This window comes from Mastigoproctus giganteus, chromosome 4 (assembly GCF_048544385.1).
Source record: "Mastigoproctus giganteus isolate SK-2022 chromosome 4, ASM4854438v1, whole genome shotgun sequence".
Taxonomy (NCBI): Eukaryota; Metazoa; Arthropoda; class Arachnida; order Uropygi; family Thelyphonidae; genus Mastigoproctus; species Mastigoproctus giganteus.
This window is the reverse complement of record NC_143578.1, coordinates 104,550,707-104,570,557: the sequence shown is the minus strand read 5'-3', so window position 1 is coordinate 104,570,557 and position 19,851 is coordinate 104,550,707. Positions and strand designations below refer to the sequence as shown.

Below are 19,851 nucleotides of genomic sequence, written 5' to 3'. Positions count from 1 at the left end.
GAAAATTGAAAGACAGCTGCATTTATGCTGGCATTTAGGTGCAGAACAGGTTTAGATTATCCACATGGAAATAAATGTGCATACTTCTGTTGTTAAGAATGGCGCACACATCCAGATCCTGAATTAAAACTAGATGAACAAGACAGCAAAAAGTAAAAATTCTTGGACTAATTTTTCTTAAGAAGCTGATCATAAAACATACACGAAAACATGAAAATAAAAGGAATAGCACACAACAAAAATCACTGCTTGAAGTTCAAGCTCAGTTAATGAGGCTCAAAGAAATAAATAACTGAATATCAGAATTTTCAGAGTAACGAGGGTGCAACAAAAAAATTAAGTTCAACCATCTGAAACTGTCTTGTTGGGGTAGTATACACTTCTTACCCTGTCAGATCCCATACTCAATTACCAATTTAACATCAAACAGGTATTCTCATCTTGCAAAACATAGGTCTGGTGTGATTGTTCAAATTATTGGTAGGGGATTTTTCCCTTACTAATACTAGTTTGAATGGCTTGAGGGAAATAAGCTTATACAGCATCAACTGGGGTGGGGACTGCCCACCTCATTTGCCCATCCTTTCTAGTAATTTGTCCAGTCCTTTTTTAACCTACTCACTCCTACAATATCAGATAGAAGTTTATTCCAACAATGAATTATTTTCTGCTGAAAGCAAATTTGCATTAATCTATCCTGCCACCTTTGTCCAATTTAAATTTATATCCTCATGTGCATCATTAAAGAAAGAGTTAGGATTCCATCACCACTGAACATTACAAAACCCATTTAAAGCCTTAAATATCCTTCAATCAGATCTCTTCACAGATACTTAGTTTCCAGTTCACGAGTATTTCTCTTTTGTCCCTACTCTTGTTGCTGTTCAATGCAGCTGTTCCGACTTATTTTACATCCTTTATAAAATTAAGATTCTGAACTTGCAGTACTCAAGGAATGTCCTTACCATTTGCCTTATACTAAAGGGCACTTACTCTGTCCCTGCTGGCAAAATTCCTGAATATCATTGGTAAAACTCCACAAGGTGTCCTAGCATTCTGTGCATGCTGTACACCCTGCTTAGAGAGCAGTGTGGACAGGATATTTATATAAGACTATACAATTACACTTGGTGTTTTTCATTCTCCGCTACCTTGGCATGATGCTACCCAATTGGTATCTAATTCTGGGATTACTGCTAACGATATGCATTATTCAATGTTAAACCTCAAATGCAACTTTGCCTAATGTATTCACATCTTGTTGGAGTAGCATACCCTAATTACTGTTATTATCTACCCTGCTTATCTTTGTATCATAAGAAAAATTAGACATTAAACTTGATATGCCTTCATCAATATTGTTAATGGATTGAAATACTGAAAATAATGAGGCTGAACACCGTACCACGAGAGACTGAACATTATCTTTTAGTTGGTATAAAAAACTAAGCGACTTATTCACACATTAATCCATGAAGAGCAGTGGCCATTAATAACTACTATGATTCTCCTCTCAATCATCCTTTTATCTAAGGCAATAATAATAATACTCCCATAATGCTACTGTTCCATTTTTTATGGCAGTGATTCATGTGGGATAGTATCTGATAGTAGATAGATAGTAGAAGCTGTACTGAAATCTAAGTGTATGATGTCAAAATTATTTTTTGCATCCATTTCCTTTGTGAGTACTTCATTATAGCTACTCAGATTGGGCAGACAAGATGTTCCCTTAACAAATCCATGCTGTGATTTCTGTATAACTCCAGTCCTGTCAAAATGATTCTGCATTACTTCTTTAACCATTGGCTTCATTATATAACAAGGCATAGAAGTGAAGTTTAAAGGTCATTATTCACTTTGCCTTGTGATTTGACTTTGTGAATAGCGGAACAGATAATATCACAGCTAATGGAGAAAGCAAATGAATATAAAATTGCGTTATCTCTTAGTGTCTCTTTTACTTGAAGATTCTTAATTCATGTAGAGTCACTGCTGATAAATGTTGTTGTTGGATGTTTTGCGGCACAATGGCAGCTAAAGGCCATTATGCACCAACACTGCTGATAATCAGATACAAAAGGCATATTGTATACACTCATCTTATGCAATTGTACTTGCTCACAAAAGAGATGCTTCAGAATGTCTCAAGTTTCTCTTTCAACTTACTGTGAAACATTTTCTTATAGATTGTACACTACATTAAATGTTGAGACAGACTTCCATCACCCTATATATGTGTGTGCAGGAGTCTCTTACCATATCACAAATCATAAGTGGCAACTTTAACATCGATGAGCTTTTCTTTTCTGAAAGTAATAGAACACTTCAACAATGTATATAGCACAGGTTATGACTATGAAACTTTGACATACATTTTATCTATAGTTAAGATACAATATGGCTAAAGTTTCTGTTATGTCAAAAGTAATTGAAGCATACAATAGAAATAAAAATCTCAACATAATGTCATTAGTCACAATCAGTATATGAATATTAGTAGTACAGAGTGTGGGGGTTTGAATTGATGTAGTGGGTTTAGTATTAGTATTAGTAACGGCCGCATGGTGCAAGAAAGCCTATGGCTTATGCTGCACCAGCCAAAAAAAAAAAAAAAAAAAAAAAATCCGAACAAAACAATGATAAAAACAAAAAAAAAATAAATAAATAAAATAAATAACTAAATAATAATAATTAATAAATAAAAAAAAAATAAAATAAAATATAAATAAAAAGGAAATTAAACCTATCATCCTATGCGCTTCCCTTACCCAAAAGTACTATCCAGATGACCTTTGAATTTCCCCAAACTGTCGGCCTCTACCACCCATGAAGACAACTTATTCCAGTAATTTATAATTCGCTGGCTAAAATAAAACTTCCTGCAGTCCAATCTAAATATTTCCCCCCCCCCGTAACTTGAATTTATGTCCCCTAGTTCTAGCATCATTTATAATCTTGAAAATTTTGTCCTCATTCATTTTACTGATGCCTCTCAGAGCCTTAAACACCTCAATCAAATCTCCTCTAAGGTGTCTAGTTTCCAAACTCTGCAGCCCACATATTCGAAGTCTTTCTTCATAAGGACACTCTTTTGCCGATCTCACCAGGCGAGTTACCCTTCTTTGCACTCTTTCAAGAAGCTCGATGTCTTTCTTTAGGTGCGATCTAGATACTTGAACACAGTATTCCAAGTGTGGTCTAACATAAGCCTTATAAAATGGGATTATCACGTCCCTATCTCTACTTGCAAAAGTTCGATAGATCATCGATAGGACACCAAGGGCCTTCCTTGCAACCTGTTTACAATGCTCAGAGAATTTCATGTCTGACCGTATCGTAACACCCAAGTCCCTTTCCTCCAGTACTGGGTTTAGTTGAACTCCACCAAGTGAATAAGATTTTTTGGGATTACTGTTTCCCAGGTGTAATACCTTACACTTTGTTGGATTAAAGCACAGCTGCCATTTTTCTGACCATTCTTGAAGTCTATCTAGGTCTCTCTGAAGAAGCTCAGCTTGAAAGTGATCATTAACTACTCTACCAATTTTAACATCATCTGCAAATTTAGACATCACGCCCTCTATCCCTTCATCAATGTCGTTTATGAAAATTAAAAACAACAGTGGTCCTAATACTGATCCTTAGGGAACCCCACTTCTTACATCAACCCAATCTGAGGAATAGCCATTTATCACAACCCTCTGCCTCCTGCCCTGAAGTCATCCTTCTATCCATCTAAGGATTTTCCCAGTGATTCCAACCTGTTCCAGCTTATAAAGCAACCGCTCATGTGGGACTGAGTCAAAAGCTTTGCTGAAATCTAAATAAACAATGTCGAAATTATTCCCTAAATCCAGCTCGTGAGTGACCCTTTCGAAATAACGAACCAGATTTATTAAACATGATTTTCCCTTTACAAAACAATGCTGAGTATCCTTGAGAATTTCAATTCGATCCAAATGATCCTGAATTCCACCCTTGATAATTGCCTCCATGATTTTCCCTACTACTGAAGTCAGACTGACAGGTCGATAATTTCCAACTTCACTTTTAGAGCCACCCTTATGTATGGGAGATACATTTGCACTTTTCCAATCCAAGGGAATCTCCCCAGAGTCTAGTGATGCTCGCATAATTAGCCTCAATGGTTCAATGCACTCGCTTGCCGCCTCTCTTAAGATTATAGGGTATATTCCATCAACTCCAGGAGCCTTACTGGTCTGTAGGCTCGAAGTTTTTTCATTAAATATGACTTTCAAATGACTTTTAAGTCATTTGAAAGCAGGATATTCTACGTTCACTATACTATAGAAAAATGTGTGGAATTTAAACATGGCAAGTCCCCACTCAGAAGAATACCATATGCGTCGCAAAAAGCATGTGTAGCCAGTGCCAAAAGCCTGCGGCGCTCACCGTGCAATGTGTCATCTGCTCACTCAGGTTAGGGGCTTTTGTTGTGTTTATAATCTTTCCAAATTATCATTAGCTAAGCGAAAATCCTACTTGTGCCAAGCCTGTAGTAGTAGTAGTAGTAGTAGTAGTGGCATGTGATGCAAGAAAGCAAATGTATGAGCTTATGCAGCATCAGCCAAAAAAAAAAAAAAAAAATCACACCATTCCCTCCAAATGCCTGTCCAGTTCCTCCTTAAATTTATTCAACCTATCAACTTCCACAACCACAGATGGAAGTTTGTTCCAGCAATTAACCACCCGCTGGCTAAAGGAAAATTTCCGCACATCTATTCTACATCTGTCTTTTCTTAATTTGAATTTATGCCCCCTTAGATTAGTAATCTGAACAAGTGGAAGGATCCCATCAGAATTCAGCGTGCTCAACCCATTCAAGGCCTTATATACCTCAATCAGATCACCGCGCAGGTGCCTAGTCTCCAGCCACTGCAATTTGCAGAACTTAAGCCTCTCTTGGTAAGAGGATCCATTCATTCCCCTCACCAATCTTGTTGCCCTTCTCTGTACACGCTCAAGTAAATCTACATCCTTCCTAAAATGAGGCCTCCAGACCTGTAAAACACCTGTACGTAAAAAGTCGAAATCGAAAGGAACTGAGACCCAACATAATAACTTTGGAGAAATTTTCTCCAAAATTCCTGAAACCTGATATATTCATCAACCATCTCTCCACCATTCATTGGGATAATTTATCTTCACTATCTATTGAAGAGGCAATCCAGACCCTAGCTGAGCAGTCGAGACATATCGCCACGATCGGAGTGTCTAAACAAGTCAAAATTACTGAGAGAACCCAGCGGTGGTTTCATTCGGATATGAAAAATTGCCTTTAGAAGTAAGCAGAGGCATATAGAAAATGGTTAAAATCGAGAAGCAGTACAGACCACGAAACCTTTAAAAGAGAGAGAGCTCGTTTCCTTCGCTTCAAGAGAGGAGCACATCAACAGTATATATTATCCAAAATTACAAAAACCAGGAGAATTTTCTCAAAGCGTAACAACCAACTCAACATGGATGAAAAGCTATTTGAGGAGTGGACTCGCATATCTTTCGATTATCGAGATGCGACCACTGAAGTTTCAACCCTACCTAGTGTAAACCAGAACACTCTTTATGTTTAACAAGCTATGTTTAACATAGCTTGTTCTTCCTACAAATATCAGGTTATCCCACACACTTTCAAAATAAAAGAGTTTGATAGCTAATAAAACTCTTGCTATGGACAGTGAAGCAAGCTAAAGGGAAAAAGAACAAACACTCCACAAGTTTTCGAAAACTGTGCTCCCATGTGTCCCAGAAAAGAATATTTCTTTAAATACAAAACTAAGGTAGCTTGTAGGGTTTCCCAATTTGTGCACAGACCCAGAAAGCTGATGCTTGTGGATTAAATCCCCCTCAAGGGAATCTGCAAGATTCTATTGGTGGAAATTTTTAATAGCATGGCTCACAAATATGGGAAGATGAATTAGCATTAGTAAAGGCACATGATGCAAGAAAGCAAGCTTATATAGCATCAGCTAAAAAAAAAACCAAACCCCCCCCCCTTCTCATTTCACCCATCCACTCGCTCCAAGTGTTTGCTTAGTTCTGCCTTAAATCTATTTAAGCTATCAACTTCTACAATGACAGATGGAAGTTTGTTCCAGCAGTCAACCACCCGCTGGCTAAAGGCAAACTTCCGCACATCTATCCTACAACTGTCTTTCCTCAATTTGAATTTATGCCCTCTCAGGCGATTCTCTGTGGCTCAGGGGCGAACCGAAGGATGCTCTCACCAAGAAAGGCTTCAGTTCTGTAAATTGCAGGATCTGGAGACTTAGCACCTGTGGGGAGATTTGATTGAGGTGTTCAAGGCCTTGACTAGATTGAGTTAGCTGATAATTGATAATTCCTACAAATTCTTCCTCTTTCTGAGACTACACACATGAGGGGCATAAATACAAGTTGAGAAAGGATGGTCACACAACAGATGTGTGCAAATTTGCATTGAGTCAGCGGGTGGTTAATTGTTGGAACAAATTTCCACAGTTGTTGTGGAAGTGGTTTGAATAAATTCAGGGAAGACCTAGACAGATTCTTAGAGGGTATGGCTGAGTGATGTGCGTAGTTTTTTTTTTTTTTTTTTTCCTGATGCTTTATAAGCTTTCATTCTTGCATCATTTGCCACTACTAATACTATTTGATAGAGATGGTATTTGTTTGAACATAGGCAGTGCAAGGATTTTTTGCCAGTATCATTGAGGATACCTTAAGAGTTCAGGGGAACTGCTAGTTTGCAGGAAGAAAATTGCTATTTTGATGATATGGATCAAGGTAATGCATGCACTTATCTCATGAATCCTCTGATGAGTGGGAGCTGATTGGCAATATTTTCTGAGAGTAGCAACATTTCAAATGAGTCAGAAGATAAAGCAACAAACCAAAATAATGTGAAGGGGTATATCAATGTAGTAAATTATAGAAGAATACTGAGAATACTTGTCTCAGTAATGTCAGGACTGTTGTCATGCGAATGGCTGAATTTGAACTCCTGGTTAGGACAACTATTTGTTGAAATAATAGGGCCAACAGAAATGTGGTGACACCCAGAAATTGGGGATGAAGAGTTCCACCATGGTAGGTATAATGTATTTATGTATTTATAATGTATTTATGAAAGGAAGATTGAAGGGATGATGGACTCTTGCTTCTTATAAAAAGCAGCCTAAAAAGAGTGAAAAAAGAACTTTTGCTGAGTCTGAATGTCTGCCAGCATAGAATCTGTGGTGTGAGTTAGTTGAAAGCAAAGGTATAATGAGAGCGAGAGTAATCTACAGACCAGAAGATTGTGACGAGAAGGAAGAGAGTCTCTACATGCAGATGGGGAATGGGCAAGCAAGTGTGAATGTCTTATTATGGGTGACTTCAATCTGATTGATTGAAATAAGTGGGAGGAAACTCACCAAAGAGAAAAATTTTTTAATTAAATTAGATGATTACTGTTTGTACCGTCATACTAGATGTTCGAATATTTTTGACCCAGTCGTTACTCAAAATCAGTTAATATCACTTGGCTTAAAGTAGAGGGGCAGTTGTCAGATAGTGATCACGCAATTGGCAGTTTGAAGGTGAAGAAGGACTTTGCAGTAGTTAAAGGTGAAGGCACTGGTTTTGATTTAAGAAGAGGGGATTTTGACAGTTTGAGGTACTAGTGTTAATTGTAATGCTGCTCCAGAAGTTTTCCCCCATCTCTGCAATTGGGTGGATTGCAGAGTTGAGGGCAAATACATTTCAATTATGGAATACTATTAAAGCAAAAATCACAGACACCATGAATACATACATACCATTAAGAAAATATTGCATTATGAGGATGCTGAAATTAATGAATGGATGCGGAGCTGGCCAGTCAAATAGAGCAGAAAAAGATAGCATACATTGCTTAACAGATTGGTGAAAAGTACTGAAGCCTACAACAGCTACAAGTTGATCTGTAAGAGTATCACAAATTAGGTAAGAGAGGCAAAGGCTGAGTATAAAAAAGCACTGGCTAAAAGAGCAAAAAATGGGCACAAGGAATTTTTCACATATGTAACAAAGAAGAAGAAAATGAATAAGATTGGACCCTTCTGTACTGGGCACGGGAAAGTCTTAGATAACCCAGCTGATGTTGCTAATGGATTGAATAGGTACTCTGCATCAGTATTTACTGATGAAAGACCCTTCACCAAAAAGGGGCTATGTGAGTGAGGCCGACCCATATGAAATTAGTGATTTCGAAATTACAGATGTTTATTAAAAAAAAAAAAAAAAATTAGAGGCTAAGAGGCAAGTAAGGCTCTCAGAGTTGATGGCATATACCCAGTAATTTTAAGGGAGGCCACCAGGGAGTGTATTGAACCAATTAGTTTAATTATGAGAGCATCTTTGGACTTGGGTGAGATTACTTTACATTGGGTAAGTGCCAACGCATTGCCAATACACAAAGGTGGTTATAAAGGTGAAGTCTGTAACTACAGACATTGGTTAGTCTGATTTGATTTGGTCCTCATTAGCATTAGTAGAGGCATATGATGCAAGAAAGCAAGCTTATATAGCATTAGCCAAAAAAAAAAAAAAACACCTTCCCATTTCACCCATCCATTCGTTCCACATGTTTGTCTAGTTCCACCTTTAATTTCTCTAAGCTATCAACTTCCACAATTGCAGATGGAAGTTTGTTCCAGCAATCAACTACCCACTGGCTAAAGGAAAATTTCTGCACATCTATTCGACAACTGTCTTTCCTCCTCAATTTCAGTTTATGCCCCTCAAGAGAAATATATACAATGATAACCCAGTTTAATATGATACAATAAAATATACAATAGCAGAAGCTTTCAAGACTGACAAGTCTCTTTTTCAAGACTGCTGCAATCCTCTGCAGCACTCAGCAAACTTACTCAAACCTTAACCATCGTCAACATGCTGCCCTATCATCTATAAGAAAAGACAACACCATTGTCGTACTTCCCACTGATAAAGGGTGCCGGACCGTTGTATTAGACTGGTCAGCCTACCGAGAGAAAGCCCTGACCCTACTACTAGACCCAAGGTCTTGAAACTTCTAGAGACACATGTCAATAAACTCATCCACACGTGGTTTAAAGATAACAAAATCTCGACTACAACTCGGCGTCTGCTACATGCTACTGACTGCCAACTACCGCAATTTTATGGATTGCCAAAGATCCACAAGCCGGGTATTCCCCTCAGACCCATAGTGTCGTGCTGCAATGCCCCAACGTATGAACTGTCCAAGCATATTGCGCGCCTCCTCTCACCTCTTGTAGGAAATACCCCACACACCGTCAAAAATAGCAGCGAATTCATCCACCTCATTAAGGACCTTTCAATCCCTGACAGCACTGTCATGGCATCATTTGATGTGGTTTTTTTATTCACTTCAGTTCCCGTCCAACAGGCCATGCACTGCACCAGAAGGCTCCTCGTGAACGACTTAAGACTCCAATCCAGAACATCACTATCCACTGATGACATCTGCACCACCCTCAACCTATGCTTATCAAGCAGCATCTTCACCTTTGAGGATTCAATCTACCAGCAGGTGCATGGCACTGCTATGGGTGTCCCTGTTAGTTCCATAGTAGCCAATATCGCCATGGAAGATTTGGAGGAACAGATACACCTGAACCCACCTGTACCTATTACAACATGGTACAGATACGTTGACGATATTTTTACTGTAATACCACGTGGATCTGAAACAGCATTACTGGAATACCTCAACTCCCTGTCTAATTTCATAGCCGTCTGGGCTAACCGGGTGGGTAAAGTACCTGCCTGGCAACCCAAATGTTGTGGGTTCGAATCTCGCCTCGGGCTTGGATCAAAGTACTGCAAAAACCTTGGGAGGTGCATTATGGCCACAGAAGCCGATGCGCCAACAACTAACTAAAAAAAAAAAAAAAAAAAAAAAAAAAATCTAATTTCATCCAGTTTACTATAGAGTTAGAGGCCAACAACGCGCTCCCGTTCCTGGATGTCTTAGTGCATCGCATAAGCCCATGTCTACAGACTTTGGAATACTGCAAACCTATGTGGTGCAGACAATTTGCCAACTACAGATCCGGCCACGCACTCAACAGCACTGCCCGCACCCTATTCTCCAAGGAGCCATTCCAGCACTGATGCAATTAGACGTAACGAGATTTCCCGTGTGAAGGCGGACCTAACCAAATGTGATTATCCATCCCATGTGCTAAACAGGTGCCTATTACAGGCACAAGAACACACATCCCACCCAAGACCACCGAACCAAGACGGTATACTGTTCGCCTACATTCCCTATTATCCAGGCGTGTCAGGACAGATTTCAAAAATCCTCAGAAATTACAACATCAAATGTGTACAGTTACCCTGCAGAAACCTGTGTTCACTTGTCTCCAGTGTGAAGACCCCTGTCACACCTCTCTTACGCAACAATGTAATATATCGCATCACCTGTAGAGACTCTAACAGCTGCTACATAGGAGAGACATCAAGACGTCTTCAAGATCGCCTTACCGAACAAGACAGAGCAATCCGGCTTGCCGAAACTGACCAGTCTGCAGTTGCGGAACATTTTTGAGCCACCAACCACGATTTTGATCCCAAACATGACTTCGAAATAGTAGACCACTCACCACACTTTCGCCACTGCCTATGGCTAGAGTCACTTAATATATTAAACAATCCAAAGACCAAAAACCACTGCAAAGGCACACGTCTGCACCCCATCCTAGAAACAACCATTTTAACGCTGGATAAACGCTGGAGAAAAACAGCGCACGTCCGTGCAACAACAATAGGAAATGAATAATGTGCCTCACTCTCAGCTCATTGCACTTATCCGTTGTATTTAAATCAAATTATCAGTTGAAAAAGAGACTTGTCAGTCTTGAAAGCTTCTGCTATTGTATATTTTATTGTATTATATTAAACTGGGTTATCATTGTATATATTTCTCTTAACCATGGACCCCAGTACACCAGGCCCATTCGTTACAATTATGCCCCTCAGTTTTGTAATCTGAGCAAGAGGAAGCATCCCATCAGCATTGAGCCTGCTCAATCCATTCAAGGCCTTATACACCTCAATCAGATCGCCTCACACGTGCCTGGTCTCCAGATGTTGCAATTTGTAGAACTTAAGCCTTTCTTGGTAAGTACCCTTTGTTCTCCTCACCAGTCTTGTTACCCTTCTTTGTACTCATTCTAGTAACTCAATATCCTTCCAAAAATGAGGCTTCCAGACCCTGTACACGATACTCAAGGTGTGGCCTGACCATTGAACAGACACCCCCCTTATCCCTGCTAGCAAAATTCCTGTATATCATTGGCAAGATTCATGGCCTACTCTGTGTGCCTGTCTGCACTGCTCAGAAACTTCATATCTGAATGCACAATTACCCCCAGGTCTCTTTCATTCTTCACTAACCTGATGTACCAACACCACCCTGTTGGTACATTTCTCTGGGTTACTGCTACCCATATGCAGTACTTTGCATTTGTCAAGTTAATCTTCAGTTTATACTTCTCAGCCCATCTGACCAACTTTTCCAGATCCTGTTGCAGCAGCATACTGTCATTACTGTTATTAACAATGCTCCCAACCTTTGTATCATCTGAAAACTTTTACATTAAGCTTCATATACCTTCATCAATATCATTGATAAATATACAAAACTACAATGGGCCCAACACTGAACCCTGGAGGACACCACTAATAACATTAGTCCATGAAGAGCAGCATCCATTGATTACCACTCTGTCGTCTCCCACTCAAGGTGTGGCCTGACCATTGAGAGGTTACTGTATAAGATGGAGCATGTTGAGTTTAGTGGAAAGTTTGTAAGATGGATTACAGGGCTGCTGCAGGGTAGAAGGCAGAGGGTTGTGATTAATGGATATTCTTAAGATTGGTGTAATGTCTGGAGTGAGTTCCCCTATGGATTGGTTCTTGGACCACTGTTGTTTGATTTTCATAAAGAACATCAATGAAGGAATAGAAGGTGTGATGTCGAAATTTACAGATGACAAAGATTGGTAGAGCGTTAATGATCAGTGGCAAGCAATGCTCCTTCAAGATGACTTGAACAGACTTCACAAATGGTCAGAATGATGGTAACTATGTTTTAATGTCGAAAAATGTAAGCTCTTACAACTGGGGAATGGCAATCCAAATATAAATTATTACCAGCACTTCAAATTAATCAAATTTACTTACTGTGCATCTTGCTGCATGTATACCTGCAAGGTATACATGCACCAGTTTTCACTCTTAGTTACCATTATAGGCCTTGAAATCCCCAGCACCTTACTTTTCTGACTGCTGCACATTCCAATAGAAGCATTAAAAGAATCACTTTCACTTCTGCCTGCAGCTATTCTTAATTTATTAGTCTGTGTTTCCCCTTCCCCAAACTAGCAGTTGTCTGACCAACCCTAATGCTTCTCAGACAGCATCAGCAAATATTCTTGCACCCTTTATATTTAAGTGTACTCCATTCGTGTAGATGCAGTCTCTCCTGTTAACAATCACTGACCACACTGATAAAAATTCTACCCCATGAGCTTTGCGCAACTCTCCAGAGTTGTGCAAAGCCGAATTGATTGAGAAGGCTCTCTCATCATATACTCCTTCCTGTTGTGTTTGGCAGAATTGCAAACACTTTCAAATTTAATTCTAACATGCAGCTTTTCCTCAACGTTGCCTGTACTTGTTAAATAAGTCAGCAGACCTTCTACTATTAATGTCATTAGTGCCAATATGTACAACAATATCACCTTTTGTGCACTTATATGATTACATCTGCTCTTCAAGATCTTCAACTTTTGCCCCTGACAGACATACGCTCGTCCTATTCCACCTATCAGTTTTGCTCAATATATTTCCCATTAAGTCACCAACAATAGCTATCTCCTTTGGGACCAGTGCATTCTACCCAAATTTGCTAAGAGTTCTGTACGCAGAATTAATTTTCAGCTCTGATGATTAACATTTTATTAAAATAATAAATATTATCTCAAATTTTCTTTCCTTGGGTTTAATTCATTAAATATTTGGGATATCAACTTTTATTAATCTCTTGCTTCCATTTGCATTATCTTCTGCATTTTTAAACCTTGATCCAATTCTCAGTAAAAAAAAAAGGAAAAAAGAAGCACTTTCACAAATTTATTTACAAACAGCAATGCCAAATTTCATTTGTGTTTAAGAGTTTTTTCCCTTTCACAAAGCAAACTTAATATACATGGGTATGTTGAAGTACTGACTGCAGAATTGTTTATCTATTAGGGTAGGTTTCACTATATTTTCAGTTTCCATTTTTTTTACAAAAAAAAAAAAAAATAAATAAATAAGATGTCTATCAGCGTAGCAGTGACTCCGTGAAGCAATAAAAATTCCTCTTGCTAAAGGAGGAATTTGCTCTTGTTTGTGTATCAGCCAAATGGTATTTATAGTGTGACATGTTTTTGGTTAGGTGTGGAGCTTATCAAGGATAATTTGCAAACTATACTTTTAATACTGAAAAGGAATTCATATACTTAATGGTATTTAAAGGTACATATGTTGTTAATGCAAATATAATCACACATTATAACAGCTGTTTTAACTGTTTTAATCACATATTAAAACAGATTATACAAACATAAAGAACAACTGATAATATGACACAACAGTCTAACAAGAAAAAAAAGCTGCTCTTTCAGTTAAGGAACTGAAAGAGCTGCTTTTTTTCTTAACTGAAGGAGTATTTAAACAGCTCCTTTAGTTAAAAGAATGAAGGAGATGTTTAACTCCTCCTTTAATGCATTCTTAGAGTGAACTGAAGGACTTCTTAACTCCTTCAGTTTACTCTTAAATTCAAAATAATGGGAATGAAGTAGACTGCAGATTTGAAGGCTAAAGCATTCTTGTTTGAAGCACTCATAACACTGATGTATACTCTGCTCAGTTTTTAGAGAATTAGGGATTCAAACTAGATTTTCAAGTATAACTTAGCAGTTAAGTATGTGGGAGTGCTTTTCAGTGCTAATCAGTTTTAACAGTGCCTTATATATAGAAACTGGAGAGTTTTTAATGTTCCTATAACAAGTTTCTTCATAGAAACCGAAGAACCAACTTCACTTCTCCAAAGGCAGAAACTTTCAGAAACTAAAATTATACCGGTCATCCTACTAGGGCTGTTCTTCCCAAAATTGGAAAACATCAGTTGAAATTGACAACATATCAAACCAAATTACAGGCTCTCCAAAATTTTAACTTTACTACCAGCACTGAAAAGACTTGATATTAATTTTCTAATATTACTAATTTTTTCTTTTATAGTTGAGAGGTCTGATCACCTTTATTTGGCGCCTCCGTAGCCAGGTGGGAAGGAGCAGCAGTGCGTAGCACACGCTTTTTGATTAGACCGGGGTTCGAGCCTGTCACCACCAAATACGGAGGATGCGGAAAGGACAGGGAATGACCACCGCATATCCCGTAGCAATATGGCCTTAGTTGCTAATGCTCCTTAAAAAAAAAAAAAAAAAAACCCAAATAATAAATCGCCTTTATTTTTTGTATTTGCTATTTTGATAATTCATAGCTCAAACAAAAGAAATAGTGGGCCAGTAAAGTAGAAGTCTTATAATGGGGAATTTTAACTACCCAGATATTGACTCTGGAACTTGTGGGTTGGTCACTTGCAGACTAGCAAGACTTTTGTGGATTTACTGGAGACATGTTTTCTACAGCAGCGTTTTCGAGAAGCAACCAGAAGGAGTAATACTTTTGATCTGATTATCAGCAGTGATTATTCATGCATTAAGAATCTGCAGATAAAAGAACCACTAGGTGGCAGTGATCACAGTGTACTGATGTGCGACTTACTAAAGATATAGCTACCATCAGGGGTAAAGGGAAAGGTTTTTGCTTTCGTAAAGGTGACTATGGTGGTCCCAGAGAGTTTTCAGATTCTGTAAAGTGGAACCAACTATTGATGTTACTAACAGCAAATACTAAATGGGAAGCATTCAAGGAATTAATCTTGGATGTTACTAGGCTTTTCATTCTAACTAAGAAATACCGTTCAAGGCCTAAATGGATGTCAGATGAACTAATGAGACTTGTGGCAGAGAAGAAAAATGCATGGGATGCATATAAATTATCAGGTGATGCAGAAGCCTATGGTAGATATAAGCTAGTCTGTAATCAAGTTACAAAGGAGGTTAGGCAGCAGGCGAAGGAGATTACGAGAAATCTTTGGCAAAAGATGCTAAGAAAAACAGCAAGGATTTCTTTACTTATATAAATTCTAAAAGGAAGGGGATGAATCTGATTGGTCCACTTGATATCGATGGTTCCACTGTTGATGATCCTGCTTAGGTAGCTAACAAACTCAATGAGTATTTTGCATTTACATTCACACATCAGGAATTAGAGAAGTGGAGGCCAGGAGTTTATCAAACAATAATAGGGAGCTAAATGATTTTTTAATAACTAAGAGGAAAGTGGCAGAGAAATTGTTTAAGTTAATCCTAAGAAAGCACCTGGGGTGGATGAGATCTATTCGGTTATATTAAAGGAGGCAGCAAAGAAAGTAAGCAAAATCTTAGCCGTAATTATGAGAGCCTCCTTGGATTCAGGGGAGATCCCTGCAGACTGGAGATTTGCAAATATATCACCAATTTTAAAGGGGTGGGGAATCAAAGGGTGACATGAGTAATTACACACCTGTTAGTTTAACTTCTGTTCCAAGGAAGATAATGGAGTGACTAGCTACAGAAGTTATGCAGGATCATCTAGACAAGCCTGCAGTTATATTTCGAACATGGCATGGGTTTGTTAAGAGGAAATCTTGTCTTACCAATTTGATTGGATACTGTGATGTGGTCACAAAGGAACTGGATACAAAAAAATAATTTTTATGAACTGAGTGGTGCCTTTTTCTTGAAAGTAGAGATGCTTTAGGTTAAAGCAAAAACCCCTGAATAAATATAACTGCTATCTCTATATGCCACATTTAATCCTCCCAAGAAAAGCAAAATATCCAAATGTTTAGAGACTTTTTTTTTTTTTTTTTTTTTTTTTTTTGCAAAAATACTTAGTCTTCATCTGGGGGGGGGGGTCACTCCCTTCCACCTGGCTTTTATCTATGTGACTTGAGCATATAGGTGAACTTGACAGCCCTTGTTCTCTGCCAAATGAAATGGTTTACCTTACCAATCCATTTTATGTAGCATTCTTTTATCAGAATTTTTCTGTGCTTCCGATTTACGAGTTATTAATAGCTTTCTAATGCTTTTGGACCTTCATATTGACTGATCTTAAGAATATGAGTGGTTCTTCTCTGTCAGGACTCTGTAATCTTCTTTAAAAGTTTTGAGGAATACAAGGTTTTACTTTATTCAAGGAGTACCTTGTCTATCAAACTGTTCTCTTATATTTGAAAGATTGTTTACCTTGTTAATAAAGTGTCAGCTGGAAATCTGCAGGAGAGTCACTCTTTCAGCCCTTGTCTTCTGCTTTAATTCTCCTCTTCTCTTATGGAAGTGCCTATCATCACTTATACTGACAACAGGCACTTCCACTTATGCTACCTCACTCAAAGGAGTGAAGCAAAACAATTCTTATATCAATAATGCACTTGTTCTGGTTATTGAATACCTTAATTATATGTCTATGTCTATAATAGTTATATGTTTATTGAAGAAGTTTAGTAATAGCCGCATGGTGCAAGAAAGCCTATGGCTTATGCTGCACCAGCCAAAAAAAGAAAAAAAAGAAAACCTGAATAAAACAAAGATTAAAAAAAATAATAATAAATAATAATAATTAATAAAAGAAAAGGAAATTAAAGCTATCATCCTATGCGCTTCCCTGACCCAAAGGTACTAGGCAATTTCTTTTAAAATTGCCTAGTACAAAGGCAATTTCTTCTAAAATTGCATTAAAAATCTAACTTAGTTGGAATAAAAGTTGATAATAGTATGATGTTCTGTTTTTGAAGTAGATTGTAATTTGAAAAGTAATCTTTTTATTTTTAGTGGGAATGGAAATCAGGCATCTCCTTCAAAATTTCAGCCTCCATGTTGTCAGTATGAGGTAACTATTCAGGGATGTTATGAATTTTTACATGATGTTACTTGTTCAGCTAGGAAGCCCATAAAAATTCCTTACCGTGCAGCAGTAGTTAAACAGTTTTGGAATACATTGAAATGGTATGTTATGTCAAGATTACATTTATAAAAGAATATTGATAAATGGTTCATTAACATCTACCACATGACGATTTTTTTCTTGTTTAGTGGTGTGCTTTAATAAATTGCTTTACTAAATATATGCGAGCTGATCAAAAAAGTATTTCCTTTCCTTTTTTTTTTTTTTTTTTTAATTAATTAATTTATTTATTTTGTGTCGGAACTTAAAAGAAAGCAAATATATGAGGGTAATTCAAAAACTAATTTACATTTGACCATTGTAGTCCAAGAGACATTTATTGAGGTATGTAACGTTATGCAATAGTAGTCACCGAGTTGGTGTAAACACTTCTCAGAATGAATGTGTGACTAAATGATTCTGTGATGATAGAAATCCACTCCTTGATCATTCAGCCACTGTTGAACTGCTGTTCAATGGACACTGCTCTTCATTTAGAATTGTTATTAGTGGAGTACCCAAGGGTTCGGTGTTGGGCCCATTGTTGTAGTAGTAGTGGCATCATGTGATGCAAGAAAGCAAGTGTTATGAGCTTATGCAGTATCAGCAGGGAAAAAAAAAAAAAAAAAATCACCATTCCCTCCAAATGCCTGTCCAGTTCCTCCTCAAATTTATTTAACCTATCAACTTCCACAACGACAGATGGAAGTTTGTTCCAACAATTAACCACCCGCTGGCTAAAGGCAAATTTCCGCACATCTATTGCACATCTGTCTTTTCTTAATTTGAATTTTTATTTTGAATTTAGGTTCGTAATCTGAAGAAGTGGAAGGATCCCATCAGAATTCAGCGTGCTCAACCCATTCAAGGCCTTATACACCTCAATCAGATCACCGCGCAGGTGCCTAGTCTCCAGCCACTACAATTTGCAGAACTTAAGCCTCTCTTGGTAAGAGGATCCCTTCATTCCCATCACCAATCTTGTTGCCCTTCTCTGTATACGCTCAAGAAAATCTACATCCTTTCTAAAATGAGGCCTCCAGATCTGTACGCAGCACTCAAGGTGTGGCCTGACCATTGCCTTATACAGACAATCACCTCCTTTTCCCTGCCAGCAAAATTCTTATATATCATTGACAAAACCCAATGACCTACCCTGGCAGTCTGTCTGCATTGCTCAAAAAATTTCATATCTGACTGCACAATTATTCCCAAGTCTTTTTCATTTCCTACCACCTTAAGTGTAGTACCACACAGTTGGTACATTTCCTTGGGGTTACTTCTGCCCATATGCAGTACTTTGCATTTGTCAAGGTTAAACTTCAGTTGCCACTTCTTAGCCCATCTGCTCAAATTATCTAGATCCTGTTGTAGTAGCACACTGCCATTACTGTCATTAACAACCCTGCCAACCTTTGTATCATCTGCAAACTTCGACACTAAGCCTAATATACCTTCATCAATATCATTGATAAATATACAAAACAACAGAGGACCAACACCGAACCCTGTGGCACTCCACTAATAACATTAGTCCACGAAGAGCAGCACCCATTAATTACCACCTTCTGTCTTCTCCCACTCAAGCATCCTTTTATCCATTGTAGCAACTTACCCTTAATACCATTCTGCTCCAATTTGTACAATAGTCTTCCATGTGCAACAGTGTCAAAAGCTTTCCTGAAATCCAAATATATGATATCAAAATTATTTTTTGGATCCAGTTCCTTTGTAACCACATCATAATATCCTATCAGATTTGTCAGACAAGACTTTCCCTTAACAAACCCATGCTGTGTCTGAATTATTGCTGCAGTCTTGTCTAGATGATCCTGCAATGCATCTTTAACTAGTGACTCCATTATTTTACTCGGAACAGAAGTTAAACTAACTGGTCTGTAATTACTCGTGTCACCCTTTGATCCCCCTTTGTGAATTGGAGATACATTTTCACATCTCCACTCTGTGGGGACCTCTCCTGAGTCTAAGGAAGCTCTCATAATTATGGCTAAGGGTATGCTTAGTTGCTTTGCTGCCTCCTTTAATATAACTGGATAGATCCCATCCACCCCAGATGCCTTTCTCATGTTTAACTTCAACAATTTCTCCTCCACTTTGCTCTCAGTTATTACAAAATCATTAAGCACCCTGCTACACTTTGATAACCTTCTGCCATTTTAAAACCTTAATAACTCCTCATGTGTGAATGTAGATGCCAAATACTCATTCAGTTTGTTTGCTATCTGAGCAGAATCATCAACTGTGGAACCATCGATATCAAGTGGACCAATCAGATTCATCCCCTTCCTTTTATAGTTTATATAAGTAAAGAAATCTTTGCTGTTTTTCTTAGCATCTTTTGCCAAAGATTTCTTGTAATCTGTTTTCGCCTGCCTAACCTCCTTTGTGACCTGATTACAGACTAGCTTATATCTGCCATAGGCTTCTGAGTCGCTTGATAATTTATATGCATCCCATGCATTTTTCTTCTGTGTCACGAGTCTCATTAGTTCATTTGATAACCATTTAAGCCCAAATCTCGAACAATATTTCTTAATAGGTATGAAGGTATATATCAGGTTTAATATCCAAGTTTGCAGATGATACAAAGGTTGGCAGGGTTGTTAATGATAGTAAAGAAAGTATGCTACTCCAACTGGATCTAGATAAGTTGGGAAAATGGGCTGAAAAGTGGCAACTTAAGTTTAACAT

At 38.0% G+C, this 19,851-nt stretch overlaps 1 protein-coding gene across 1 annotated transcript in view; it reads left to right on the top strand.

The window, feature by feature from the left end:
- Positions 1-19,851, top strand: part of LOC150086960 (KICSTOR complex protein SZT2-like) — a 1,378,951-nt gene that overhangs the window by 165,448 nt on the left and 1,193,652 nt on the right. The window contains exon 12 of the mRNA XM_090372336.1: positions 17,028-17,201. Coding sequence (XP_090228462.1) covers positions 17,028-17,201 — 174 coding nt within the window. The remainder of the gene's footprint in view (positions 1-17,027; positions 17,202-19,851) is intronic.